Raw genomic sequence first — 25,863 nt, 5'->3', positions numbered from 1 at the left:
CTGTCTTGAAACATGATGTTGTGAAATATAGTCCATGTTCAGATGTAGCTGAGAAAGACAGTGTAGATGTGGCCAGGAAGACTCAAACTCTTGTCTGTTACTGGTTGCCATAGTGAATCATGTGCGTCACCCTGGGTTTCTCTGTAATGTCTGTATAACTGCAGCTAGGAACTGCCTATAGAGGAAATGATGGAGGTCGTGTGAAGTCACCTCAAATCCACAGCGTGGACTCTGGACAATATCCAGGTCCATACCTGCATATATAGTGACTGTGGAAGTCTACATAACTGTGAACAGGAGCTCTGGCACTTGCTACACCTGTATTTTGCTATATGCCGTGTTGAACTGTCGACTTTCCTATTTTTAAATAGGAAAAATAAAATAGGAAAGTGAGATGATTTAGCAAGTCTCTTTTATCTGGAACTTTTGATTTTGTATGTTTTACTTAACAGACCAAACACACCAGCCAGTTACCTCTGCTTAGCAAGTCACTGTACATCATCTGAGACAAAGTAAATCATCAGACAGCAATCATCAGACTGCATGTCAGAGCCATAAGTGCTGACCCTTGGGAAGGAAAAATGTTCAAAGACAAACTCTGCCATGACGACAGCAGTACAATCCTGGTATCTTTAGTAGGTTGCACAAAATGTAAACAATGCAGAGCTTGAGCGAGCTTTTCAGAAGCGCTCAACACTGCTCCTTTTGAAGTCTCTGGTAAAACAGAAACCGCTTCTGAAAACTTCTGAAGAATTACAGCGTTAGAGCAAATAGCATAATAGGTGATGAGAGAAAGGAGTCTAAACCATCTTTCCAGGGCTTTAACTGTCCAGGGATTGTTACACTCCCTGATTTAAGACGCACCTCAAGATTGCTTTAAATTATATTGTCTGGAGTAGTCCACGAGTGGTACAACTTTACCAGACAAAAGGTCAAGGGTCTGTCCTAAAGATATACCATCTCTCAGGAAGCCCTGTCTCCCAAGCAGACATCTTATGTATTTGGAGTTCCCGCAGTATCCCTGTGGTTGCTGTTTCTGTCAAAACGTTGCGTTGCCACCCGCATTCACAAAAAGCACAGTTGTGAGAATGTGCTGTAGTCTCTGCTTGTAGTTAATTCTTTCTTTCTTTTGTAGTAGGGGTAAGGGAGACATCATGCAGATTTAATTTGGGATGCGACTGTAAAACAAAGCAGGGGGGTGGTCTTAGGGAATCTCATCTGGTCTCTTCTCAGCAGGCAGCTTTTCATTACTTTCCATGCTGGAATGTTTATTGTCCCACAGCTCATGTGTGTTGCAGTTACAGCTTGCTTGGCAGTTTTTCTTGTTTTCCCATTGTCTTGGGTGAACTTGTAGAAACATGGTCCTGAGAGATTAGTTTTAGGCATTGGAAGGACTGGCATGAGCCAGCCTTTTTCATTTGCACCTCTTTTCACTTTTTTTTGTTGTTGGCCTACAGCCCAGCCTGCATTACTGAAGCTGGGAGTCCCCGGTGTTACTTAGCCAGTGGAGCCCTAGCCTGACCCAAGTGCTGGTCTTGTAAAACCATGGGGATTGCTACCCACAGCCTCCTCTGAACAAAGATGATCAATCACCTAACTGTGCTGGCTTTGAAAGATGCATAAATGAATGCTAGGATGAATGCCCAGACATTATCTGTTACACCATGTCCCATATGGATCTCAGTTTGGGTTGTCTTCAGCTGTAAAAGCTATCCATGAAATCCTTCTGTTGCCAAAGCTCTTCAGAGTGATGGCACTCACAAGATTACGTCCCGTCTCTGTCGATATTTATAGTGCAGCTTCCAAATGGTTCCCACCTTTTACTCAGCCACTGACAAAGTAAATGCAGTGAGGTGGTTTCGAGTTTATCCGTAAGTCTCTGCAAAGCACTGTTGGTGCTCTGTGCAAAGAGCTAGACAAATTCACAATCTCTAATCTTTTTCTTTGTAGCTCACAGCCAGCGCCTGGTGCATGTGAAATCTCGCCTGAAGCAAACCCCGCGGTACCAAACCTTGGAACGGGACTTAATTGAATATCAAGAGAGGCAGCTGTTTGAGTACTTCGTCGTGGTGTCGCTGCACAAGAAGCAGGCTGGGGCTGCCTACGTCCCTGAGGTTACCCAGCAGTTTCCATTGAAGGTGCGGTGCCTGTTGGGGAGGTCTGCCTGACATGTCTCAGATTGCGTGGTGCACTTGCACAGCTGGAGAAGCCACAGCTTCTCTGTTGACCGCACGTTGTATCAGTAACCCCTCTGCTCTGTCAGTGTTCAGTGAGACTGAAGATACAGAGGCTGCAGTCAACCCCCCGAGAACTGTCATGGTATTCCTCACTGTTGAAAGAGCAGCTGATTTAGATCTTTTGCTGCCCTTGGCTGTGACTTTTATGTAGCTATTCACTTTCTCCCCCTTTTCTCTTTAAAGAAAACCGATGCTTGGTGAAGACACGTATTCTTAAAGGGAAGGCACAGCTTTCACCAACAGTCTAGCTCAAAACAGGGAATGAGGCATGGGAGAAACACAGAGCCAGTTTGACAGCGTGTTTGTAAATGGGATGTAACAAGAGCTCCCCTCAGAATTCAGGTCTCTTGCCTTTTGCTGGAATATGTGTCCCAGATTGGAGGCACAATATAGTAGGGGCAGGTGCTGCAGATGCAAGGCTTGGTGGAATTGGGAGCACAGAGTTACTTTGAGATACCTAAAGATTAGGTGAGCCAGAATCACAGAAATTTTAATATCTTCCAGGCAGAAGCTTAGCCTCTGTCATCACCTCTTCATTTGTCACAGGAAAAATATTTGAAGTCATTCCATCCCCACATGACTAATTGGAAACATTCCTTCTCTCTGTTCTGCTAGCTCGAGCGCTCGTTCAAATTCATGCGCGAGGCAGAAGATCAGTTGAAAGCTATTCCCCAGTTTTGCTTCCCTGATGCAAAGGACTGGGCCCCCATCCATCAGTTTGCCAGGTAAGTACTGTACTTTGTATCCTGATTCATGAGAAACAGATTTATATATCAAGCTAATTAAATATGAGAGTTGCTACAGTAAAAAATTGGGCAGGGCCCTGAGCAGGCTGTATTGGAAATGCAAAAAGATTGTGGGTTTATTGGGTTTGTGTGTCAGAGACTTTTAATGTGGGTGATGGGTATCTTGTCATTCTAGTTTCTCTTTCTGCAGTGAGACGTTCTCATTTGTCCTGACGGGGGAAGACGGAAGCAGGCGATTTGGATACTGTAGGAGGCTGCTGGTAATTATCCCTGTTTTTTTCTTTTCCTAGAGATGCAGCCTTCTGTGGGGTTGGTGTTACTGGCACCCATTCCGGAAAGTGGAAAGCTGCTGCTCTTCTCTTTCAGTGTGGAAAGAAAGAGCAGAGGCAGAGCAGCTTTGCTCTCTGCTGCTCTGCTCAGTGCCAAAGTCCCTCTCTGAGTACCACCCTCCACTCCAGGCATAGCTCTTTTACTTTTACTTACACCAGTGCTTATGTTATGGCCACGGACTGTTGTTTCACCACTAAGCTGAAGATAGGGTTTGTCTCCCTTAGGTTTAGATAGCTACTAAACAGTTGTCTAAACCTGTGCTGGTCCTGTAGGCTGAGTTGTCTCTGTAGAGCATTACGCCCTGCCTTAGTCATTTGACTTAGGAAGGTTGGGATCATACTGTGGATGTGCCCATTTCTCCCCACTGTTTCTAGCGTACCAGGGTTTGAGCCAGACTTAAGGTATTGTCATCAGCAGCATGCTGTCAAATGTCTGCCAGTTTCTGAGCCAGCCAGCGAGCTGCAGAACTAAGAGACGGGTCACTCTGTCTCTGCAGTAATTATAACTCTGACATTTTCTTGGTGTTTTTTGTGTGTGTATTTGCGTTTGTCTTGAAAGCCCAGTGGGAAAGGGAAGCGTCTCCCAGAAGTTTACTGCATTGTGAGTCGCCTTGGATGCTTCAATCTCTTCTCTAAGGTGAGGGGGGAGAGAGAGGGAATTTGTGCTGTAGGCCAAGAGGGACCTCAAAGTGAAGTCAACATCAGAAGAATGGGGATCAGGGAAGCTGATGGCTGAAGAAAGGCCCTGAAGGCTGAAGGAAGGGCCTGAAATGGTGTTGGCAAGGCAACTGCATGCTAATTCCAGAACCTAGCAAAAACACAGTTAAAAGGAAAACTAGCTTGTCAGCTGTTGCCTTTTTTCTTCAGCAGAACTACCAGAACACAAGCACTAAGAGATTAAAAAGTGGAGTCCTGACTCTGAGGGTGGTGGGGAGTTTGCAAATTGTAAGCTTTCCATTGTCCTCACTGGAGCTGGATTTCTCTTGCTGAAGGAAATTAAGGGTCTTCAATTGCACCTTTTACCTTCTTCCTTATGATTCAAGGCTCCATGTCAATGCTGGGTTAAGGAGAGAACGTAGATGCTGGTGCGCTTTATTCCTGGTGTTACTTTCCTCCTCCTGATTTACTTGGGTTTGTGTCTTCGTGCTTTTATTTCAGATCTTGGATGAGGTTGAGAAGAGACGAGGCATTTCCCCTGCCTTGGTGCAGCCTCTCATGAGGAGCGTCATGGAGGCACCTTTCCCAGCTTTGGGCCGGACGATTACAGTCAAGAACTTCTTGCCAGGCTCAGGAACAGAGGTAAAGATACAACCCGAGAGCGACGGAGACTTAGGCCAGCCAATGGTGCAGGACTGGCGACTGGAATTTGGGACTGTGACATAGCACTGGAGATCTTCAAGGACAGATTGTCTGGCAACTGTGTGGAGAAACTAGGGAGTAAAATAGGGGACTGGAGGGGATGGCATGGAGGCTTCAGTGACCTCAGAATCAAAAGGGAAATCATATGGTAAAAATGAATGTAAGGACACAGCCATGCTAATATGGCAAAATGAAACGGGGTGTTGGCCTTGAGGCCAAGTGGCACAGACTGGCGGGCCCCATGCTGCACAGCACATGACTGGATCTGCTCGAGGTCCCCCACACTTAACTTCCTGAAGACAGGATTCATAGCATGTGCTCCAGCATCCTTAATACAGAACCACTGTTCGTGTGGGACTGGGCACAGGGTTCTGGTCAGAAAATACCTGAAACCACACAAGGGCAATGTTGCAGCCTTTCAGAATGGCCTTTTCACAGCATGGAGGTGAGGGTACGTGTTGCATCTCCCACAGTGTGATTTGAGGACAGTGGGGGGGTTTTAAGGGTGCAGAGCTTTTGGAGTAGCATTGAAGGACTGTGGGAGGGTGGAGGGAGCCACATTGAACGTAGTCTTGTTGGACATGGTATGCCTTGAACGTGAGAGAGAGGGAAGTGAGCGAGTTGATCGAAGTTGTGTCTGAGGGCGTTCAGCACTACATGATGACATTCTCCTCAACCAAACTGAAAACACTCCAAACTAATTGAAATTACTGCAGAGTACATGCATAGCTGGTTAAAAACCGGCACTCAAGGAGTAGAGTCCCAATGGCGTGCTGTCAGGCTGTGAGAATGTTTTGGCTGTTTTGTTTCTAAGATCCTTAATGTTCATTAATTATCTGGTTGATGGCATAAACCCTACAATTACACAATGGGTAGGTGACAGCATTGGGATGGGTTGCAAGCACTTTGGAGAGTAAGGGATTAAAATTCAAAATGACCTAGCTAAATTGAAGGTTTGGTCTGAAATTTAATATGGACAAGAGCAAAATGCTGGGAAGAAGAAATGAATAGTCTAATACAATGTGGAAGTAACTGAGTGAGCAGCAGTACTTCAGAAAAGGATCTGGTGGTATAGTGGGCCATATAGTGAGCAGAAGTAACAGTATGGTATTATTTAGACAAACTCCTGCATTGTGAAAGAAAGTGAAGGGATGAATAATAAATAAAAGCAGTTTTTCTGCTTTCCAGCATTAGTGGAAATTTATTTAGAATATGATTTTCCAAAAAATGCAAACACTAGGAGAAAGCCCCAGAAGAGTAGTTCCACTTACTAAGTGATTTAGAAAATACAGGCAAAGCTTGAGAAAATTGTTTGCTTAATATAGCAAACAAAGGACAAAGGAGGACACGTGATAATAACCTTCCAATATACAAGAAGTTTCCTACAGAGAGGAAGGTGACCAGTCATTCTGAGTGTATACTGAGAGTAAGACAACAAGTAGTTGAAGTGATTTGCCACTGACATGTTTCAGCTGCAGGCTTGGTGTTGGTAAGGGTAGTTCAGAACTAGAATAATTTTCTTGAGGGATTTATGAAATGCGTAGTGTTGGAGGCTTTCAAGAACAATTCAGATAAGCATCTGTCTAAGATAAGGAGTATGAAGTGCTAAGGTGCTGTGACAGGAATTATTTAAGTAGATATGAACAAAGAAAAATGCCCACAGGCTGCTCTTTTCTGTAACTGATAAAAAAAATTTATAGTCAGAAGGTTAGGCATCCAGATTCTTGCAGTAAAAAACATAAATAAATCGTAACTGTAAAAATAAGAGTGCAGATTGGAAAGGCTCCGTGCCATTCTGCTGCTTGAATGCCAGAAAGCCTGGAAACCACTCCTAGCTGGACACAAATTGGTTTTCCTCCTTATGAAGAGCTCCCTGTCCTCAGTCCAGTGGGGAGAACTTGTGGTTGGTCTCATGCTGTGCCCATTGGATTGGACTCTGGATTGTCTTCAGCTTCATCTGGAAGAAGGATTTGTGGGAGGTAACACAAGGAAAGACTGTTTGAGGGCTTAACACTGTGCAGTGTTCAGCAGCACAGTCGCTAATGCTTGTTAGCTGTCCATGCTTGCCACAGTATGGGTGGACAGCGAGAGCTGACCTGTGGTCTTTTTCTCTCCAACAGGTCATCGAGCTGCGGCGGCCTCTTGACTCCAGGCTTGAGCATGTTGATTTCGAGTCCTTGTTCACATCCCTCAGCGTCCGGCACCTGAGCAGAGTCTTCGCCTCCCTGCTTCTGGAAAGGAGGGTGATTTTTATTGCAGACAAGCTCAGGTACCCTCTTGCATTTCCTTAAACAAAATGCTGCCAAGGAAGGAAGGCTGAGAAGACTGCAGTGACTGAGCCCTCTGCCTTGTTCTTGTTTTTCTTCTCTGCTCTTTTCCAACTTCTTACTTGATGTGAGTAGGGCTGTACTTCCCAGGAGTGGGGAACTCAGGCTATGCACCATAATTTCGCTTTGCGACTTGCAAAAAGCATGCTGCATCTCGTCCCCGAGGAGAACCAGATTCCCTTTCCTCCAGATGGTTTTAGAGCAGAGGCCTGGTGCTAAATAAATGAAACCCCTCCTTTTGCTCCATGATACTGCAGTGTTCCCCACTGAGCTGTGCTGGAGTTTCCAGGGATCAAGCTTCAGGCAGAGATCACCACCCCTTCTGGGTTGTTCCCTGATGTCACAAAGTCTTCTTAAATCTTCAGCTTGTATTTTAATATTGGTTCCTAAAGACTTTCTTCTTGTGCGAGATGAAAGTAAAGGATGCAGTGAGGGGGAATGAGACAGCGGACTTCCCTCTTCTATTTTGAATCTGCTCAATTCGTGGGTTTTGGTAGGGGGGCGGTTAATTTTGTTGTTTGCTCTCCTAAATTATGAAAATGGGCCCCGGTTTCTTTAAGATCTTGTGCAGCTGGTGGCTGGCAGCTCTCCAGCCCTTGAAGCACTTGAGGATTCAGGGAGGAGAGTTCTCCAAGGCTGGGGAAAGAAAAACTGCCTGGATGAGTAATGACACTTAGGAGCACGCTCAGGTTTCAGGAGTGTGCAGTGCCCCTAAGCTGTCTGTTTTCACAACTTCCAGCCAGCAGGCTGCAGCTCTGGGACTGAGCACTGGGGCAAAGGATGGGGAGGCCCCTTCTGCAGGAAAGCTAAGGGAAAAATTCATCCTGCAGGGATCAGGGGCTCTTTGCAGGCAGAGCTCAGGCAGTCTCATCACAGGAATAGGAAGGCTGGAGAGAGGGAAGCTGTAGCATCCAGGCAGCACTGGCTGCTTGCAGTTTTTGGCAGCTGCCTTGGTTCAGAGAGGGGAAGATTTGCCTCTATAATCACTGATATGCTATATGCGTAGATATTGAGTATACTGGATACTTAAGCCACACATTTCATGCAGAGCATTTAGACTTGCATTGAAAATGAGAGAATTCATCCAAACACTGTATTTCTACGTAGTATAGATTTAGGATTTATGTGATAATTTATGAAGACAAGCTTTGTTTTCAAAGGTTTTTCTCCTCCTCTGTAGGGCAAATTTTGCATTACAGAAAATCTGTTAAGGATGCAGATGACGTTGTAATCTCTACATGAGGGCTAGGTGGTAAGAGTAAATGGTAGGGAATGTGTTTTTGGTTTTTTTAAGGCATCACTTTAGAATGAACCTTTATTTACAGATCTTTTCCTATCACATCTTTATATGACAGCACACCACCATGTATTCTGAGCATGGTGTGTGTTACAGCATATCTCAATTCAAAGCACTTCAATGGGTTTTGGTGGTTTTTTTCCTCCTGTATCTTTTGTCTGTATATCCTTAGGAATAAGTCCAGCTGCCCAGGGCTGTAAAAGAGAATGGGAGAGAGCTATAGAATCATAGTTTCTAGAATCTATAAATATACCATAAAAAGCTTTCTTCTGTGAAAAAAAGAATTGTCACGTTTTAAAGATCCAGGGTCTGCTAGGCCACAGGGCTCAGATTCAAATATTTACCATAGATTTGCCAGCTTTCTGCAAGACTTTTAATATTTGATGTTTCTGAGAAGGCCTTGCTCTGAGCAATTTCAGGAGAGTTTTTCTTTTCCTGTAACAAAATACGAAGTTTCTCTGGCTTATTTTTGTGGAAAAAAAAACTTGCAAATGACCCCAAAGGACCGTAAAGGCTTGAAAAACAGAAAACAAAGAAAATAACCCTCAAAATCAAGTGAACTATTGTATTTTAATCCAGTCCAGTGGCTTGAGCACACTGGATTGGTGAGCCTTTCATAAGGTCAACAGTCTCTTCTACTTGTTGGTGGAAATTCCATGTTTTGAAAGCTGATGGTCTTGTAGATACAGGATCTTTTCTCCAAATGATACTTTTCCTGGGATAGGAACACATTGAACTCAATGAATATTAAGTACTATTTACTTTAGGGGTGAAAATGCCAATTTCAGAGGAAAGAAAAGAAACACTTTTTGGCAATAGCTTAAGAGAAGAAAAAAAACGATAAAAGCAGCTGTTGGAAACTGCTCAGAGGTTAGGAATGCTAGAAATAATCCAGCTGAGATGGATTAACGGGGAGAGTGCAGGTGACATGGTGAAAGATGCATAGTAAATTACATTTATCATTCATCTTTGCGGTTCTTCATGTGGGCACTATCAATAGCTATCTGTACGTGTGTGTAAAGGTGTGTCTGGATGTGAGTGACAGAGAAAATGATGTATGCAATTTATTTACATGTTTTAATTGCTATAAAATCAGTCTGTGGGAAAAGAAAGCTGAAAGGTCTCTTGCCAAATACTGTGTGAACTGTGAAATGTTTTCAAGCTGAGCCAAAAAATGCATCTAACAAGTGTACAGCAAGTGAAATACTTTGTCTTTTCCATCTTTAGAATGAACATTGAGTGTTTTTTAAAGACCTGTCAATCCAAAGCTTGGCAGCGGAAAAGGAAAGAATTTGGTTTATTAGTTTTTGGGTGGTTTTTTTTCCCCTGTGTCACTATGGAAACTGGAGTATACATTGCCTTGCAACCCAGGAAAATGACTTTGTTAAAACTATGTTGGTCTGTGTAGTCTTCCCTAGCTTTTGTTCGCTTCTGCACTGTAAACTTTAGTCCTGGGGCAGTGGAGGCCGTGGCACGGGTTAGACACTGCAACACGAGAGCTGCTTTTGTTTCCAAGTGATGCTGCCTGGCACACAGTTTGAGGCACTGAAGACCAACGTTTTAGAAGGCATCTTCCAAATAAAAGTGGCCTGATTTCACAAGGTACCTAGAGCGGGGCAGTTTTTGCTGGCCTGAGAGGGAGTTGTGTTAGATTCAGAGGGCTTTTTAAATCAGGAGAACTTAAACGGGCTTAAAATCAAGGCAACCTTTTTCCACATCTCCTCAAAAGCCTGTTGTGGATCTGACCAACTTGAGCAATTGCCTCTGTCCCTGCCAGAAATCGCAGCTGTGTCAACAACACAAAGTGGTCATTGTTATCAAAGGCAGATCTGAAAGAATTAGAGTAGACACTTTAAATGTGGTCATCCCCAGTAAAAGGTAATTAATCATCAAAAAGAAGCCTTTTCCATGTGCTACAAAAACAGTCTGATCTGGGACTGCAAATCCCAGCCTCCCAGATTTCTCCTTTTTGTATTGTGGTTAGGGAGAAGAAGAAACCCAATGATGAAGTTTGGATGTCAGATAATGGCATTGTTTCTTCAGAGCATCTTAACGCTTGCTTCTTCACCTGCAGTAACCTGCCACCTCGGTGGGAGGCAGTGACGGTCCCCACCCAGCTGGTGGAACTTGGCATCGTCCTGGTGGGATTTGCAGCCACGCTGCGCGAAGTCACGGGGCAAAGTTTGGAAGCTCCTGCGCCTGTTAAATGTTGTAAACCAGATCTGCGATCCATCATAAGTAAATCCAGATGTGACACAATGTCAGAAATCCAAAGGTGTTTGTAAAATGAATCCTACTGTAGCAGAGCTTATAAAAAAAGAAAAGAAAAAACCACGTAATCAAACCATCTTAAATTGCCAAATGCCAGCATATTTTCAGCAGTTTGGTTAGTTCAGGGAACAACGGGTTTCCTGGCATTAAACTCCAAAAGGCTGATTGATTCAACAGTGCTTTTCAGAAATCATTAAGTATCCTAAACCCAAAGAGGAATTCAGCCTGGGGGGCTTTTTAGCATAGGTGCTTGCCTTTGGAGCAGAAACCTGGAAACCCTGTAGTCAGTCTAAAGTTTGGGAGGAAAGCAACCAAACTGAGCAGCCAGTATCCTTCCTTAGAAGCTATTGCAAGCTGTCAGGATGTCTTTTTAGAGCAAGTCAAGCTAGTCTTGGAGCAAGTTTTCCCAGGAGAGGAAGAAGAGTTTCTATGTAGTTGCAGCTGTTGTGTTCGGATTCTGTATTGGCCACCTCTGTTCAAGGTGGCTACCAAGAAGCAGCGGTTTCATAGGGTGCTGTGTGGTAGGTTTTTGCAGAGGATGCTGTGTGATTGGAAGGCCTGTTGTTCGAGCAAACAAATGTCACAAATTGCTGCAATATCACTGTTCTGACCAAGGGAGTGCTCAGCCAGAGAGATCTTTGTGTTAGTCTGTATCCAAATCAGCCCTTTAGGGCTGATCTGACATGGTTCTTTGTGTACATCTATACTTCTCAGCCTCTATATTAGCGATATCTCAGTCTCTCCTGCAAGCTCCTGTGCAAGTGACATCAGACATGCAGCTCAGCCATGTTCCCTACAAGAGGCTGAGTGAACCCATGAAAATGTGCTCAGGATCTCGAAAGTGTACTTTAAAGACCTGCAGTATTTTAAGCATTAGCTGTTGAAACCAAAAGCCTTAACATGTGGTGTCTCTGTCCCATTTGAACAACTGGCATTGAACTTCTGTGGCAGAGCACACTGCAATCACATTGGGTAGATCTCTTCATTCCTGGTGGCATCTGGAGTGCACCAAGCAAAACACAGCACTGGGTCTGTATTATTCCAATGGCAGCAGCCGTCATCATGGTTATGGTGCATAGGTCCTGGGATATGAGGATTTCAGTAGGGACACTGGCTGTAGCTACCCAAAGGCTTTGGCTGCCTGTTTGGTATAAGAGCCCTCAAAGGGCAGACCGACACTGAAATAGTTAGTGCTTTGAGAGTGCATTAAACTGTTCTCGTTGTGTTGTGCACATCAACTGTGGTTGATTCTGTGCACATCTCACAGAAAGAGGCATGCAGCTTGAGCAGAGCCCAGAACTTCAGTGGCCATATTCACCTTCTACACAGAGGGGTACCTGCTGTATTACGACTGTGGTGTTGTTCAGGCGGTCTCCACCATTGCTGCTGGCTGAAGAGCACGCGGTCACACAGATGGCATAAAAGGAATTCATCATACTGGATTTTTTTGCAAGGCTCAGTAGCCGCAGTGTGAATCAGCAGTCCTTTAGTGCTCAGTGCAGTGCCGTTTGCAAGAGGAGGAGGGAGCTTAGGCTTGAATCATTCCAAAGGACCACGGTTCTGCTGGGCTCCTGGCAAGCTGCAGCTCCCTGAGAGCAAGTCTGACTGAATCACATGCGGAAGAGGCACCTCAATGTTACCTCCTCTGTGTCCATCTCTGAACTGCTCTGCCTTCAAAGGAGGCTCACAGACCTCAACCCTATCCGTTTTGTTCCCTGACAATGTCTTCCACAGTGAGAAATGTTTCAGAGCAGAGATCCAGGATTTATCCTGGAGGTGATGAGGCATTCACAGATGGAAAGGTGGAAGGGAAAGCTTTCTTTTTTACTTCCCACTGCATTGTGCATTTCAGACTTACACAGCTCTGTCTATGGCTTCCACTAACTGGACCTCAGCCATCTTTCCTCCCACTTAATCTCTCACATACCGTGTGTACTCGCTGGGACTTGAGAGCAGGGTTGAGGGAAGACCAAGCCACCATAAATATAGTAGGAGACAGCATGCCGTAATATCTCACCATGCCATAAATAACCATGTACTTCAGCTGCTCACTGTTCCTCTGTGGAGCTACCTGGAATCACAGAGATCCTTTCCCTTGGTTTTCAAATACTATCTGTAAAGGCAGTTCCCACCTTTAGGCAGGAAAGTTGAATGTGCCTTCAAGATCGAGGATTTGTGACAAAGGTGAAACTTCTAACACTTCCACCTTCAACCTCTCTTCAAAGAAGAGGAAGTCCAGCGGTGGTGGTCTAAGAGCAACGCCACAGTGCTGTGCAGAAGTGATGAAAGGAGTTCTTTCAGCTTTCACCATGATGTTGTTGTTGTTACTATTGGTGTTATTATCAGCCAGAAATTGAGGAGTGGAAAATACGCTCTGCAGTAATGGAGGGGAAGAGAAGCCTCTGCTTTTGCACCTGCTAACATGGCGTGAAACGTGTGGGTGTACAAGTAACACCGCCTTGAAGGAGACAGTTTTTGAAGGATCTCATTAACTCGGAGTGCACTTCTAAGACGGGGTGGCACACTCACTTTTGTTGCAGTTCCTTTCAAGATTAGCTTGTATGAAAGATACCAGAAAAATAATCTACTCTGATATTGTTCCCACATTTTCTCTGGGTGGTGGTTTTTTTTTTGGTAAATGTTCCTGTTTCTTACTAGCTCTGCGTTTTCTCATTTTTTTCGTTTTGTTCCTCTCTGATTCATTATCTGCCTTGCACGTGTGGTAGACACAGCAAGACATGGGCTTGCTGATGAGGGCAGGCACAGCTTGAGAGCAGTGACAGAGGGGCAGCCAGCAGGAACGAATGCAGAGAAGGGAGGGGCATACTCCCAGACCTTCCTAAACAAGGATGTGAAACTGAGGGGTTTTTTCCCTTTTTAAAGGCTTAAAGCTACCAGTCCGTGACACAGCCTTTAGGGTCCTCCTCTGTTTTTGTAGAGCATCCCCTTAAAAAAAGACAAGCCTCTGGGAGTGCAGGGAGAGGAAACTGTCCCCATCTTGTGAAGAGACTTCCTCAGCGCACGCGTCCCAAGCGTCCCTCCCGAGCACCCGTTCCCTACCTGTTGCAGTCCTAGATAAAATTCTCACGTTAAGCAGATTCCAGCCTCTCCTCTGGGATTTACTTATCTCCAAAAAGCGTCATGTGTTTAACGATGTTTACTGCCTGGTTACTTCATATGATCACACTGATGTCCGAGCAACCATAATCATGTTCTGTTAAACGGAACTTACGGGATGAAAGCCAGCCAGCTGTAGCCCAGCTCAGCGTGTGTTAGTGTTACAGCGCAGGGATTCAAATCCGCCAGACTTAGCTGGAGCAGGGGGCGGGGGGGGAAAGCGGGTTTCACTTTTCAGGGCGAGCTCAAGTCCACACCCCTCAAACCCCTTCCCTCTCAAGTCAGCAATAAACTGCCAGATCCGGGTTGCTGAGTGTGAATTCCCCTGTGGAGTTTAACAGGAGCCAGCTGCGCGCCCTTCCTCAGCGTCGTGAATCCTCCCGGCTGCACCAGCCTCCCTCCCCTCCTCCAGCCTTTCGAGACCTGGATGCTAGTAAAACAAAATGACGTTATATACAGGGTTTATAGTGGCGAGCCTTCCCCCTCCCTTGATGCATACAAATGCTTCCAGACCCAGAACGGATGAGTAACTGGTGCCCTGCGGCGAGCTCTGCCGTGTCTGACTGCAGACCTTGCCTGCCTCCTGCCAGAGAGCTGATGGGATTTCTGGACGGACCCTCTAAGAGGCTTACAGCCAAGCTGCTGGTGGCATTTGAAGGGGGAAGAAGGAAGGCTGCGGTCCCGTGAGCCGCGGGCAGCATCCTGCAGAGACCGGCCGTGTGCTCCCCTCCTGGGATTTCACTCTCCCGTGGTTCTGAGTAGCCTTGGCAAGCTCCACAGGCTGCAGGGTGCCTGGATAGCCTCGGCTGGAGACCGCTGCCTTCCCTCCATGCTCTGGCACAGCGGCTAGGAGCTATCGGTGTGATTGGGACCCAGAGAAAAGCGTGCCATTGGCATGCGATTACTCCTGCTAAGGGTTGCCCAAAGGCGAAGCATGTATCCTGCACAGGTAGCAAGCCAAGGGGCTGGAACGACCTGCAGGAACACCTGGGGACCTTGTGGCTGCAGGTTACACCCAGGGCTTTGGCAAGGGGTCCAAGAGTATGGCCAGCAGGTAAGTGGGCCTACAGTGCAGCCCAACATATAGCTGCTGTACTGGTGGAGCCGACTTCTGCGTCCTGTGTGTGCTTCCCCGTTCTTCTGTGTCCTGTCTATGCTGGACAGTACGGCCCCTATGTGTCAGACCCATGGCTTTCCCATGAAAGAGAATAAACTCATTTCTCCAATGAGAGGCAGTGACATGTAAGACCCCATGTCTGTGTGGTATTTCCCATCGGGGCACTGGAGGAGCAGATGCTGGATTAAGTGGAACCTGTCTCTTGTCACATGTGCGTGGGTCAGGATTGTCTTTCAAAACATGGCCTCCTGTTATGGGTCGCCGCTCCTGAAGCTGGAAAATGGGGTCAGAAATTTGTGAAAGCCCCTAGTAATTACAGAGCTAAATCAGGGAACGATTGAAAGAGCCCTGTTTTCTAGGAAGTACCACTCATCTCCTGACTGACCGGCCATTGCCCTTGGTTGTGTTTCATCTTCCAGCACTCTCTCCAAGTGTTGCCACGCTACGGTGGCCCTCCTGTACCCCTTCACCTGGCAGCACACCTACATCCCCGTGCTGCCGCCTTCCATGATCGACATCGTGTGCTCACCCACCCCCTTCCTCATCGGCCTGCTCTCCAGCTCCCTGCCCCGCCTGAAGGAGCTCCCGGTGGAGGAGGTGAGCCATGCACCCGCACCGCAGCCTTGTTCTCGGTTGCTTCCAGTGGACTGAGTTGTCTTCTGTCCCGGAAAGACTGCTCGTGAGAGTCTGCCTTGGCAGCTGGCGGCGTGAAGGAGCTGAGGTCTCGTCCTCTGGCTCCTGCGAGCGTGGGGTGAGGGAGGAGGCGGACATCCCCCGGGGAGGCTTGTTTTGTCTTGGGAAGGCGGGGGGCTGGAATCTCCCACTGTGGGGCTGCTGTGGGTAGGAGATGATTTTTTAAAGTTACTGTTGGTTTCTGGATAGTGTTGTCTAGGGGCTAAGCGCAAAGTCTGCCAGGCTTGAAGTATGATTGCTATGAATTGACCAGGATAGCTGCCCCTCTAATTAACACAGGTGCCTAATGAAATGAATAAATAATTAGGAAGACCAATTCATGGTGTGCAAGGGTGAATGCAGCAAGGCTGAACGTGGTCGGGGAGGCATTTCTATCCCTGCCCACCCAGGGCACGGCGGTGCGGCGCAAGGGGAGAAAAGACGGAGCTCTGACCCTGAGAGGAGGTGGTGAGGAGCAGTGGGCTGGGCTTGGAGCACAGCCTCCCGCTGTCCAAGCTGTTCTGTGGTTTGCGGTGGAGTCGTTAGAAAGCCACAACAAGGACTCTGTTCTTGGCTTGCACTGGGTGCCTGCTCCAGCTGCGGTGGTGGGTAGGAGGAGCAGGGGCAGGGCTGAAGTGTTTCCTCCAGAGCAGTTACAGATTAAGATAAACTCTGAGGATGGAAATAATGACTTCCCCTTTTTATTCTTACTCTCTCATTCTTAGGTCCTCGTCGTTGACCTTGTAAATAACCGGTTTCTGAGGCAGGTGAGCAGAGCTATTTCGTATCTTTCATCTTCTATCCCCTTCTTCCATCACACCTTACCTCCGTCTGTGTTTGCTGACCTGCCTGGCTGGCTGGATCACTTACTCCGCGCACAAACTGAGGCAGGATTTGTGGTTGGCAGTGTCATAGGGTTTGCTGTGTACGTATGTAATATGAGAGTCCTAAACCACGGCTGTTGAGGACCAAATCATTGTGCATTATATCTCTCTCTGGTTTTTTTTAAAGAGGGGAAACGGTGGCACTTGAGCACTGTGTGTCCTTAAGTGGCATCCTGTAAGGCTGAGGGCAAAGCTGGAAAGCCTCAGCTTGGCACTGTCTGCAGGGGAGCAGCACGGGCTCTTTCAGCCTGTGCCTGCCAGTCCTGTTCCTATCGCGTACCCAGCCCTGAGCAGGGAAGGGAGCCTTGATGATTTCTTCAAATCCCTTCCTGCCCAAGGAGCTTGTGATTCCTCACTCCTTGCACTGGATGGGTCACAAGTAGGAAGCTGGTAAACGGGAACCTAGCAGTTGCTCTGCAGATGAGATTGCCTGCTGATTTTCACTGCCCTTTCTCATGGAGAGGAGGAGCGGGATACTGAAGGGAAGAGGATAGAGGAGCGAATGTGCTCCTGCCCCAGGAAGGTAGTTTTGCCCCCAAGCTCTTCAGCAGATCACTGAGCAGTGCTGGCTGCGTGGTCTCTGCTGTGCCTCAGGTCCCGCGGGTGGGATGGGAGAAGCGCACCTCCTGCTGCAGGGAGTAGCGTGTGGGTGAAGGCCACTCCTTCGGTGCAGTTCTCGCTTGCCAGCTGCCTTAGCTGCAGGGAAATGCTTTACCTTGCACTTCTCTTTTGGAGGTTTAAGCTAAATCACGCTGTCTCAGCCAGGGCTGGTAGAAGCTCTCACACAATCACCTGCAGTTCCTTGGTCTGCAGGAACTCGTTACGCCCCCGTAACTCGACCAGTGCCTGAGCAGAGCTGAGCAGGGGGTTGTGCTCACCTGGCTGCACTCCAGCATTGTTCAGATACGTCCTCTTTGTGGTGGTGTGAGTGCTTGCGGGCAGACCACGGGGCCACAGGTGAGCACTGCCTGGTAGCCTCTTGGACCAGACACCTGAAATTCTTCCAGAATAGGAGAATATTTGGAACGAGACACCCCCTTTCCCTTTTAGAATCATGCTTCTTGATAATCCTGCACTGGGAGGTGCTGGGAATGTGCCAAGCATATCACGCCTTCTCCCTCTTCCTCTCTTCACGTTTCATTTTTAGTGCTCCCCCTGCCGTGCTGGGGACAGGATAGGAGCTGGCGAGAAGGGCGGGAGCTGGCTGTGTCCCAGCCCCGGGCCCTGAGGAGGTGGCTCTGTTTTGCAGATGGAAGATGAGGACTCCATCCTCCCCCGCAAGCTGCAGGCTGCCCTAGAGCACATTTTGGAGCAGAGGAATGAGCTGGCGAGTGACAAGGAGGAGGGCCCCGTCAATGGCAAGCAGGGTAAAGCACGGTGCCTTTCAGCTTAAAACCATGTCTCTTCCTGCCCCTTTTTCTCCTGTTGCTTCTTAGGGGAGAACTAGGCTTGTATTGAATTTAACACCACAGAAATTGGAGGTAGGTGAGGATTTTAGTTGAAATTGTGTTAAATATTCCATTTCACCAGGGACAGTTCTCTTTGTGTGAAGAGAAACAGTACTTACCCCTTCCTGGCTCTGCCCGTCCTTTCCTTACGGCTCCAGGGAACACCTCTGCTCCTTTCGGGGGATGTCCCACAGGCCTTTCTCTGCTGCTGACCGTGTGAGTGATGCAGGCTCCTCTGGGGGACAGCCCACTCCCAGGGCTGAAGTCTTGGAGACGGCCGTGTGGCTCACAGGCAACTGGGCTGAGACAGCTCTTTGAGACACAGTATGGGCATCTCCTGGTTGCAGGGGAGCTGAGACAAAGCTTGGTGGCTTTCAAAGTAGTAGCAGCCCAGTCCTCTTCCATGGCAAGCACTTCCTAGGATGCTGTCTCTCGAGCAGCTTTTTCTGCTCAGGCTAGATCTTCAGAAAGCCAGGGAGTTTGTGCCCAGGGCTTTCCCTAGCATGTCCTTACAGCACTGTCCTCACTGCTACCTCTTTCTTTTCTCCTTAGAGACCAGCCCTTTGAATGAGGTGGTGTCCGAGGCCTTTGTCCGTTTCTTTGTGGAGATCGTGGGCCACTACTCCCTCTTCCTGACCCCCACGGAGCGAGAGGAGCGGACCCTGCAGCGCGAGGCTTTCCGCAAGTCTGTCTCCTCCAAGAGTCTCCGACGTTTCCTGGAGGTCTTCATGGAGACGCAGATGTTCGGGGGCTTCATTCAGGAGCGGGAGCTGCGGAAACAGGGGGTCAGAGGTGAGGGGCTCTGCCTGGGCTCTGCAGTCACGGAAACTCCGCTGTTGCTCCCACGATAGCCCGGAGGTGCTCACCAGCCACCAGCTCCATCCCCAGCACCGCGGCTGGAGGCTGCAGTGTCCATGCAGAGACACCGGGAGGGATGTGGTAGGGACGCGCCAGCGCAGGCTGATGGTTTGTTCTGACACCCCTGCGCAGCCTCCAAGAAGTCACTTGGGGATTTTTTTGTCTCTTGTTTCCTTACCTTCCCAAAGGGGAGCATCACCTCACAGGAGCGTGGTGAGACTGTTTGCACAGGGCATGGGAACCGGCTGCTGGAGAACAGGGGCTTTTTGTGCGTGATCTGGTAGTTTCTCGTGGAGGTTGGGGTTACAGGCACCCTTCACTGCTGCAGTAAGGGACATAAGCAGTATCCTCCATGTGTGTGCCTCTTCGTTCCATGCTGAATTCCCACCAGGACTGTCACAGTACACTGCTGGAACGACTTATTCTTGCAGTCCCTCACATCCCCTTCCCGTGTCTAGAGGAAGAACTGGCTGGACTGCTTATGGCTGTTTTGGCTAGTAGAAGATACGGATGCTCATGTCCTTCCCAGAGCTGCTTCTGTTGTTTCATTCCTGTTATCCCACAGTCCTGAGGGCTCTACTGGCAACTGAAGTTTCTCATCCCTGCTGCTGCTTGGTGCTGGCTTAGCAGTTTCCTGCCAAGCACTCATGAGCAGCAGACACTTGAATAGGTGGCTGAGTAAAAGAGATTTTGCAGCGTGGTAAAACCCCTGTGACGATTCCTCAGATGATCTCACTTTCTGGACTTAGCCATGTTCGTAGCAGAATGAACAGAGGTTTTGTCTCTCCCTGTGTGAGGTACAAAAGCTCAGTCAGCCTTGCAGTAGGGAGGGAGGAGGCAAACCAAAAGCTCCTGTCCCAGATCTGGGCTCAGCTGGTGGAGGAGGTGGGGATCTCGTGTGCAACGGTTTCTTGGTAAGCTGGGACAGTATGCTTTCAGATGGGCATTCTTACTTTTATTTATAGGGAAGCAAAATAGAAGTTGTTGACTTCTTTCTTTCTGCAGGTCTGTTTGAGGTACGGGCTCAGGAGTACCTGGAAACACTTCCCAGTGGGGAGCAGAGTGGAGTCAATAGGTTCCTGAAAGGCCTAGGTAAGGAACCAGCAAAACCTTTGGCTTCTCAGGAGGCTTAGGCTTCTTATTGCCTTCAGGTCTGGCAGCAGAGAAGCTGCTAAAGGGTGGCAGGACTCTGCTAGTGGCTGCGTGTGCTCTGGGCCTTGAGTGATCTGTGCCCGGCCATGGATCCCTGCTCTGGCACACTGTTGGCTCTGCCCCCTGATCTGCCACTTGTCTGAAGGCTGATGGAGAACCAAAGCTTGGGCCATGAGCTACGTCTGTGTCTTCCAAAGGAGATGGGCAGGTCTGAGGAGGCAATGGAGCAACCAGTGACTTGAGGGTGGTGGATGCGGTTCCTGCGGGGGGGAGTGACACAGTCTCCATGGCCTCCAGGTTTGCCCTGGAGGATCAGCAGTGGGAGTTGCCCAGGAGTATCCTAATATTGAATCCATTTTCCACTGTAAGAGGAGCTAGACGAGAGCTCCCGACTGAGGTTGGAAGTCCTTGATAAGTCATTGGACACCATGGCTAAGAGAGTTTGATCTTCTGTTCAGATCGCATCCCTGGCCCTCTTGTCTTTTCTTGGCCGTTTAAGAGCAGCGGTGTGTGTGGGGCTGGTGTGCCGTGCCTCTTACCCACACGCGCTCTGGCCAGGTAATAACTAATAGCTTAGTAATAACGTTCACCTTCCAGCACCGCTGGGCAAATGGGGTCTGGGGGGTGCGCCTGGGGGCTTGCAGGGTCCCAGTCTGCAGCGCTGCTGCGGGGTGGGCCGAGGTACGGCCTGCGCTGCAGGCACCTGCTTGAGCTTTGCAGGGCAGGTGGCTGTGGGTAAGGACGCAGGGCTGGCAGCAGGGCTGATTCTCTGCATAGGCTTGCTCAGCCAGTGGTGGTGAGGAATGACACTTGTTTTGCCTGTCACTGAGGCAAGTCCATTTTCCTTTCTCCGTCTCTCCAGGTAGCAAAATGAAATTCCTCCACAAAAAGTAAGAGCGAAGCACATCCTTGTTCCACAGAAGAGAATGGCCCTACCATTTAACAGCAATAAATCAGACTTTTATCGACCGTTCCCATTCGGCCTGCTCCCCGGAGCCAACAGCCGTGGGCGAGCTGACCACGGCCAGGACGCGCTCGCACAGACGTGTGGTGCCACAGGACGATTTGACGGCTGTGGGGCTGCTGGGACAGGTTTCTGGATATCTACAGTACCATGCACTGGACCAAGGACTCTCTGAACTCTGCACTAGCACGTTGCAGGCATCCCCGCGGATTGGATCTCTTAGCTAGTCAATTCTTTGTTTTGTTGTATTTTTCTATTTATATGGGGGTTAGAACAATTATTAACCGATGACTCTTGCCCTGCCTCCTCTCTGCCTGGTGCTGCAGGAGGCCAAAGCGGGACTCCCACGGGACTGTGCAGGCAAAGCTCGGGCACGGAGGAGGGGAGGAACAGAGATGTATGGAAATAGGTCTCTGCAAAGCGAGGACGCTGAGGGCTGCAGGGTTGATGTGGACTGACCGGGAGGAGCTTCCAAGCAAGGGAGAAGGGTGAGGGGGAACCACTAAACCTACTGAGGACTTAACGGGCCAGCCAGCTCCTGGGGTGGCTGTGCCAGGGGGTCCTGGCACGAGGAGAAGCCTTTCCTTACGCAGTGTAATTAAAAGCAAGTGGTGTAAAAGGCGTGCAGACCCTTGGTATTTTGGGGCGGGGGATGAGCTGTGTCTGCCCACCGGCCCACATGGCACCAAGCCTGAGCCAGAGAGGACATCTACCAGCTGAGCCCTTGGCTTGGCAAGCCCTTGGCTTCCCCGTGAGCCTTGCAGCCTGGGTGGCCTCGTTCCCTTGCCTGGCTGCTTGCAGGGGGAGCCCAAAGTGGAGCTCACCTGCAGGGTCTCGCCTGGGAGACCGCTTCCCAAAGGTCGGGTGGGCTCTCCTCTCCCATCTCGGGTGTTGCTGCCAGGGAGTGCAGTAGGAAGCAGGCAAGGGGAGCCTGCCTGCTGCTGCCTTCTGAGCTCCTGGCTGGGGGAGAGGTAGGACCTGCCATTGCCCCCCTCCTGCTCACCTCTCCTCAGTCTGTTTTGGTGAGGGGGAAAGGTGGGGTGGTGACATGGGAGGCGCGTGGAGGTTGAGGGGAGGTGAGGGCTCTTTCCGACTGGTGCAAAAGCTGTTTCCCTTGCACTGCTTGTGAGGGCAGAGTCAAGAGCAGCTGGAGCATCCTTGGGTCTCCTCCTCAAGAGGAAGCCAGAGGGTAGCTCTGCTGTGGCCTGGAGGGAAATCTCTTCCCCAGCTCTCGGGGGTTGCAGGGCGAGAGCTGCGTGCGGGTACCTGTGCTGTGGGCAGCCGTGCTTCACTGGGCTACACAGGGCTGCCGGAGGTTTTGAAAGTGGTCTGGGTGCCCCTGTGGTCAGTGGGCTTTCCCAGGCGAGAGGGCCTTGTTGACCAGCAGTGGGGTTCACAGGAGCTCACCTCCGCTCGTTAACGGAGGGGGAGCTCTGGGTCCAGTGCTGCTCTGTGAATCTTTTGAAGCCTGCGTTTCCTAAGTTTCCTACAGCGACAGCCTCCTCCTTTGCTGTGTTTAAGGACAGCGGAAATGGGTTGTGAGGGGTGGTGGCCGGAGCGGGCAGCTGGGTGGGTGGAGAGGCGGCGGGGTGAGGGGGTGAGTGCTTGGAGAGATGGTGCTTCGCTGGCTCCCAGTGTAATGGGGCTTGTGATGTCTGTGACATGTGCCACTATCTGGGGACCAGATAAGCTGGGCACATGGCTCTAGATGGCCCTGCTTGAGCAGGGGGTTGCCCCAGATGACCTCCAGAGGTCCCTTCCCACCTCAACCCCTCTGTGGTTCTGTGGTGAGCACCATAAACGCAGGACAGCAGTAGTGCCATGCCGGGCGGGGGCAGGTAGGCAGCACCTGCAGCTCTACGCTCCCCAACTCGTCTGCGGGGACAGTTGAAGCGGCGATAGAGGGGGTCAGAGAAGCCAGCAGTATTTATCTCCCCCCGGGGGTCAGGCTCCTGCAGGGGGGGCCAGGCGGGGGGCGTGGGGAGCTGCCCCTCGGGCGTGCTGGGCACAGTTGGCACTACTTAAAGCCAAATCTGTCACAGGAGGTGGTGGTGGCCCCCAAAGGAAACCGCGGTGGAGTTCGAGGTGAATCAAATGCTGTGTTTTGTTCTCTTTTTAAAAGGTGTTTTTAATGGTAGCAAAATGGGGTTTTGCAAAGCTGGGACGCACCCACACATGCGAAGGTGGCCAGGATGCCTGCAAAGCTTTGTGGGGTGCTAAACGAAGCTGATCTTCTGGCTCAGCTCAGACCTCCAGAAGCAGGTGTCCTACGTTGTCCCCCGCCACCAAGCCTGTGCCCCTACGTTCCCCTTCTCAAGCGACATTTTCAACAGCGTGGGACTTCGCCCTCCTCGGTGGGAGCCGTGGTAAGGAGCTGGGCGGGTTTCCTGGGATGGCCGATGCCAACAGGCTCCTTAGCTCAGCTTGAACTCGCGTGTGAGCATGCCGAGATACTGGCAGCTTTTACTGCAACATCCTACTCGCTCAAATCAAAATGGGTTGTGAAATAGCCCCGTTTGTCTCATTTGGGGGCTCCAAGTGGGCTCTGCCAGCACGAGGATCTGTGGCCACTCTGCTTTCGTTGGCAGCTCTCAGGAAAGTGGGAATCAAGCCTACATAGCCTACAAATCCAGGGGGCTGCTAAAAAACAGCGGCATGAGAAGAGCAGCGAAAGAAACATTTACAGCTGTGTCATTAAGGATTTAAAATGAAGCTCGGACAGAGTGTGTTGGTCTCCAGCTGCAGGACAGCCTCTCCAGCTTTACGTCGAGCCGTGCTGCTCTGGGATGAGCAGGGCCCTGCGCCCCTCAGGGCTCTGGATGCTGTGGAGGAATCCACCTGCGAAGAAAAGCCGTAAGACTGGCTGTGCTGGCTCTGACCAGGGGTCCATGTGCCCTCCCTTGGGGGCTGCCAATAGCAGGTGCCCAGAGAAGACTGTGTGAACAGAGCACGTATGCTGGGTATGCCCTGTATACTATAAACATACACACACACACTATGTATGCTCTATATATCCAGCACATTACACTTGCCTACTGTACGTCCCACAACCAAGGGTTTCCTGCACAGAGCTGGTGTCTGTGTGTTTAGTAGCCTTGGATGAGTTTCTCCTCCGTGACCATGTGTATGTGGGTGTAGACAAACATGCCAAGGGAAGAGGCCAGTCGGGGAGCAGTATGGATATACCGAGGGGTACTGGAGAACCGGGACGCTCACTCTGCGCGGTTCAATGTTAAAAGCTGTGATCTCTGCTCCCTGATGGTCCCTGGTTAATTAAGTAGCTCGCACACGCCAACGCGAGCAGCTCTGCGGGTCTGGGAGCTCATGGTGCCTGGGAGAGCCGCACTTGTGGACTCCCAAGCCACCGCTTAAACCCTGAGCCCCGTTCCCCTCCTTGGCTTCCCCGCACAGGCTGTCGGTGTCCTGCGAGGGCTCAGGGTGCCGGGAAAATCCCAGCTCTTACAGATACTTATTGGAATGTCCCATTCACCGTACAGTCGTCCGTTCATCATTGACGGTGGCCAGTGCCGGCAGGACAGACAGGGAGCTCTTTGCAGCTGAGTTTAGGGGACGAGACCCTGCCCTGCAGAGATTAGATCTGATTTGGGTTTAGAGGGGTGTAGCCGAAGGGCTGTGCTTGTGGGCGGCTGTGTGTGGGGGTCCCTGGTGCCAGCAGTCGGGGGGCTTGCAACCTACCTCTCTGCCTGGAGACGGCTTTCAGGTCGCAGGTGCCGGCGGGCAGCTTGCAGGTGTAGAGCCCCAGGCAGCCGCCGCAGTCAGAGGGCTTCTGGCAGGGCCGGGAGTGGATGCCGTGGCAGGAATGCTACAGGGGGAGGGAGAGAGGTGGCCGCGGTGCCGGCGTCCAGCCTTGCCCAGCCCTGGCCTGGGACCCCTCCCAGTCACGGCCGTGTCATCTCTCTGTGCTCATGCTGCTGAGAGCCCCGGCCCCGAGGAGCCTGTGCCATACGCAGGCTCAAAGAGACTTCGTGCGCAGGCTTGGGCTGCCTGAGAGCAGCCTCTCATAAAGTCAGAAGGTGTCCTTTGGGGTGTGCATGCCCCACAGCTGGTTAGTCAGTCGTTTTGGGGTGACATGAACTGCTCAGCCCCAGGACCGCGCTTGCCGGGGGGCTGCTGGCTCCGGCACGCTCGAGCTGACAGCGGTGCGATGCCTGGGGGCGAGAGGAGCTCAAAAGAGCCTCTTCATCTCCCCCAGATGGGCAGGCTGGAGAGGCTCTTGTTAGAAAGCACAGCCAAGTTGCAGAAGAATTATGTGATATACTGGGAGAAGCATTTGCTGCCGGATGTTTGGTTTCCATTTAAAACGGTAAAATAATGCAGTAAAACCTGCAGTAGTGGGACAAGCTGCTCACCAGGCTATAGAGCAGCAGCTTCATGCAAAGAGCTGGAGAAGCTGGTGCCCAAGGAAGCAGTTTCAGGGGCAGCTCGTTACTGCTTTTGGCAGAACACGCGCCAAGTGGCTGGCCCCCATGGCTGAAGGGCTGCCGCCTATGCGGCACAGGTGGGTGCCCACCGCCCACCTCCTGGGCATGGCATTTTGGGACACGCACCCAGACCTGCGCTCGCCTCCTGACCTGCTCACCGCCTGCGTGCACGGCCGTCGGCTCTGCTCTAAGCCTCACCAGGTACCAGATGGGGTTTTAGGGCTGTCACTGCCCACCACCCTGCTCTGCAGCACAAGCCGAACAGTGCTGTGAGGCCGTGTTGTGGCTGGCACTTTCACACTCGGCTCATGAGGGATGACCCGAAAGCAGCTTTTCTACCCAATACTTGCAGGGACACAGCACGCTCGGCAGCTGCTCCTGCTGCCCTCCATCCTATCTGCTTTTTATGCCCCCACGGGGACTGCCGGGCAGCGAGGCTCTGCGCGGGGGTGCTGGGGCTCAGGTGTGCACGGGGAACCCGGTTTGGAAGCTGGAGAGCCGGCTGAGCTGCTCGGGCAGATACCACCAACGTGAGGGCAGACAGTAGCAGCCCATGGGTCACAGTGTGGGTGCAGCAACCCTCTGCCTGGAGGGGAGGTGCCACTCCGGTCCTGCTCTCCCGAAACCCCAGCCTTGGCTGCCT

The 25,863-nt window shown here is 50.3% G+C and overlaps 1 protein-coding gene across 3 annotated transcripts in view; it reads left to right on the top strand.

Moving 5' to 3' along the window:
* The window catches only part of DENND2A (DENN domain containing 2A), a 60,829-nt gene extending 39,436 nt beyond the window's left edge, over nucleotides 1-21,393 (top strand). For all 3 annotated transcript variants that reach the window (XM_075157959.1, XM_075157981.1, XM_075157970.1), the window contains exons 9-20: nucleotides 1,951-2,138; nucleotides 2,853-2,962; nucleotides 3,174-3,243; nucleotides 3,872-3,949; nucleotides 4,471-4,611; nucleotides 6,792-6,940; nucleotides 15,220-15,397; nucleotides 16,198-16,239; nucleotides 17,606-17,723; nucleotides 18,357-18,596; nucleotides 19,668-19,754; nucleotides 20,677-21,393. In XM_075157959.1, coding sequence (XP_075014060.1) covers nucleotides 1,951-2,138; nucleotides 2,853-2,962; nucleotides 3,174-3,243; nucleotides 3,872-3,949; nucleotides 4,471-4,611; nucleotides 6,792-6,940; nucleotides 15,220-15,397; nucleotides 16,198-16,239; nucleotides 17,606-17,723; nucleotides 18,357-18,596; nucleotides 19,668-19,754; nucleotides 20,677-20,708 — 1,433 coding nt within the window. In that variant the 3' untranslated portion in view covers nucleotides 20,709-21,393. The remainder of the gene's footprint in view (nucleotides 1-1,950; nucleotides 2,139-2,852; nucleotides 2,963-3,173; nucleotides 3,244-3,871; nucleotides 3,950-4,470; nucleotides 4,612-6,791; nucleotides 6,941-15,219; nucleotides 15,398-16,197; nucleotides 16,240-17,605; nucleotides 17,724-18,356; nucleotides 18,597-19,667; nucleotides 19,755-20,676) is intronic.
* The last annotated feature ends 4,470 nt before the right edge of the window (nucleotides 21,394-25,863 follow it).

Source organism: Calonectris borealis, chromosome 1, assembly GCF_964195595.1.
Source record: "Calonectris borealis chromosome 1, bCalBor7.hap1.2, whole genome shotgun sequence".
Classification (NCBI taxonomy): Eukaryota; Metazoa; Chordata; class Aves; order Procellariiformes; family Procellariidae; genus Calonectris; species Calonectris borealis.
Note: the sequence above shows the minus strand (reverse complement) of the source record. Positions and strands in the feature narration are given on the sequence as shown.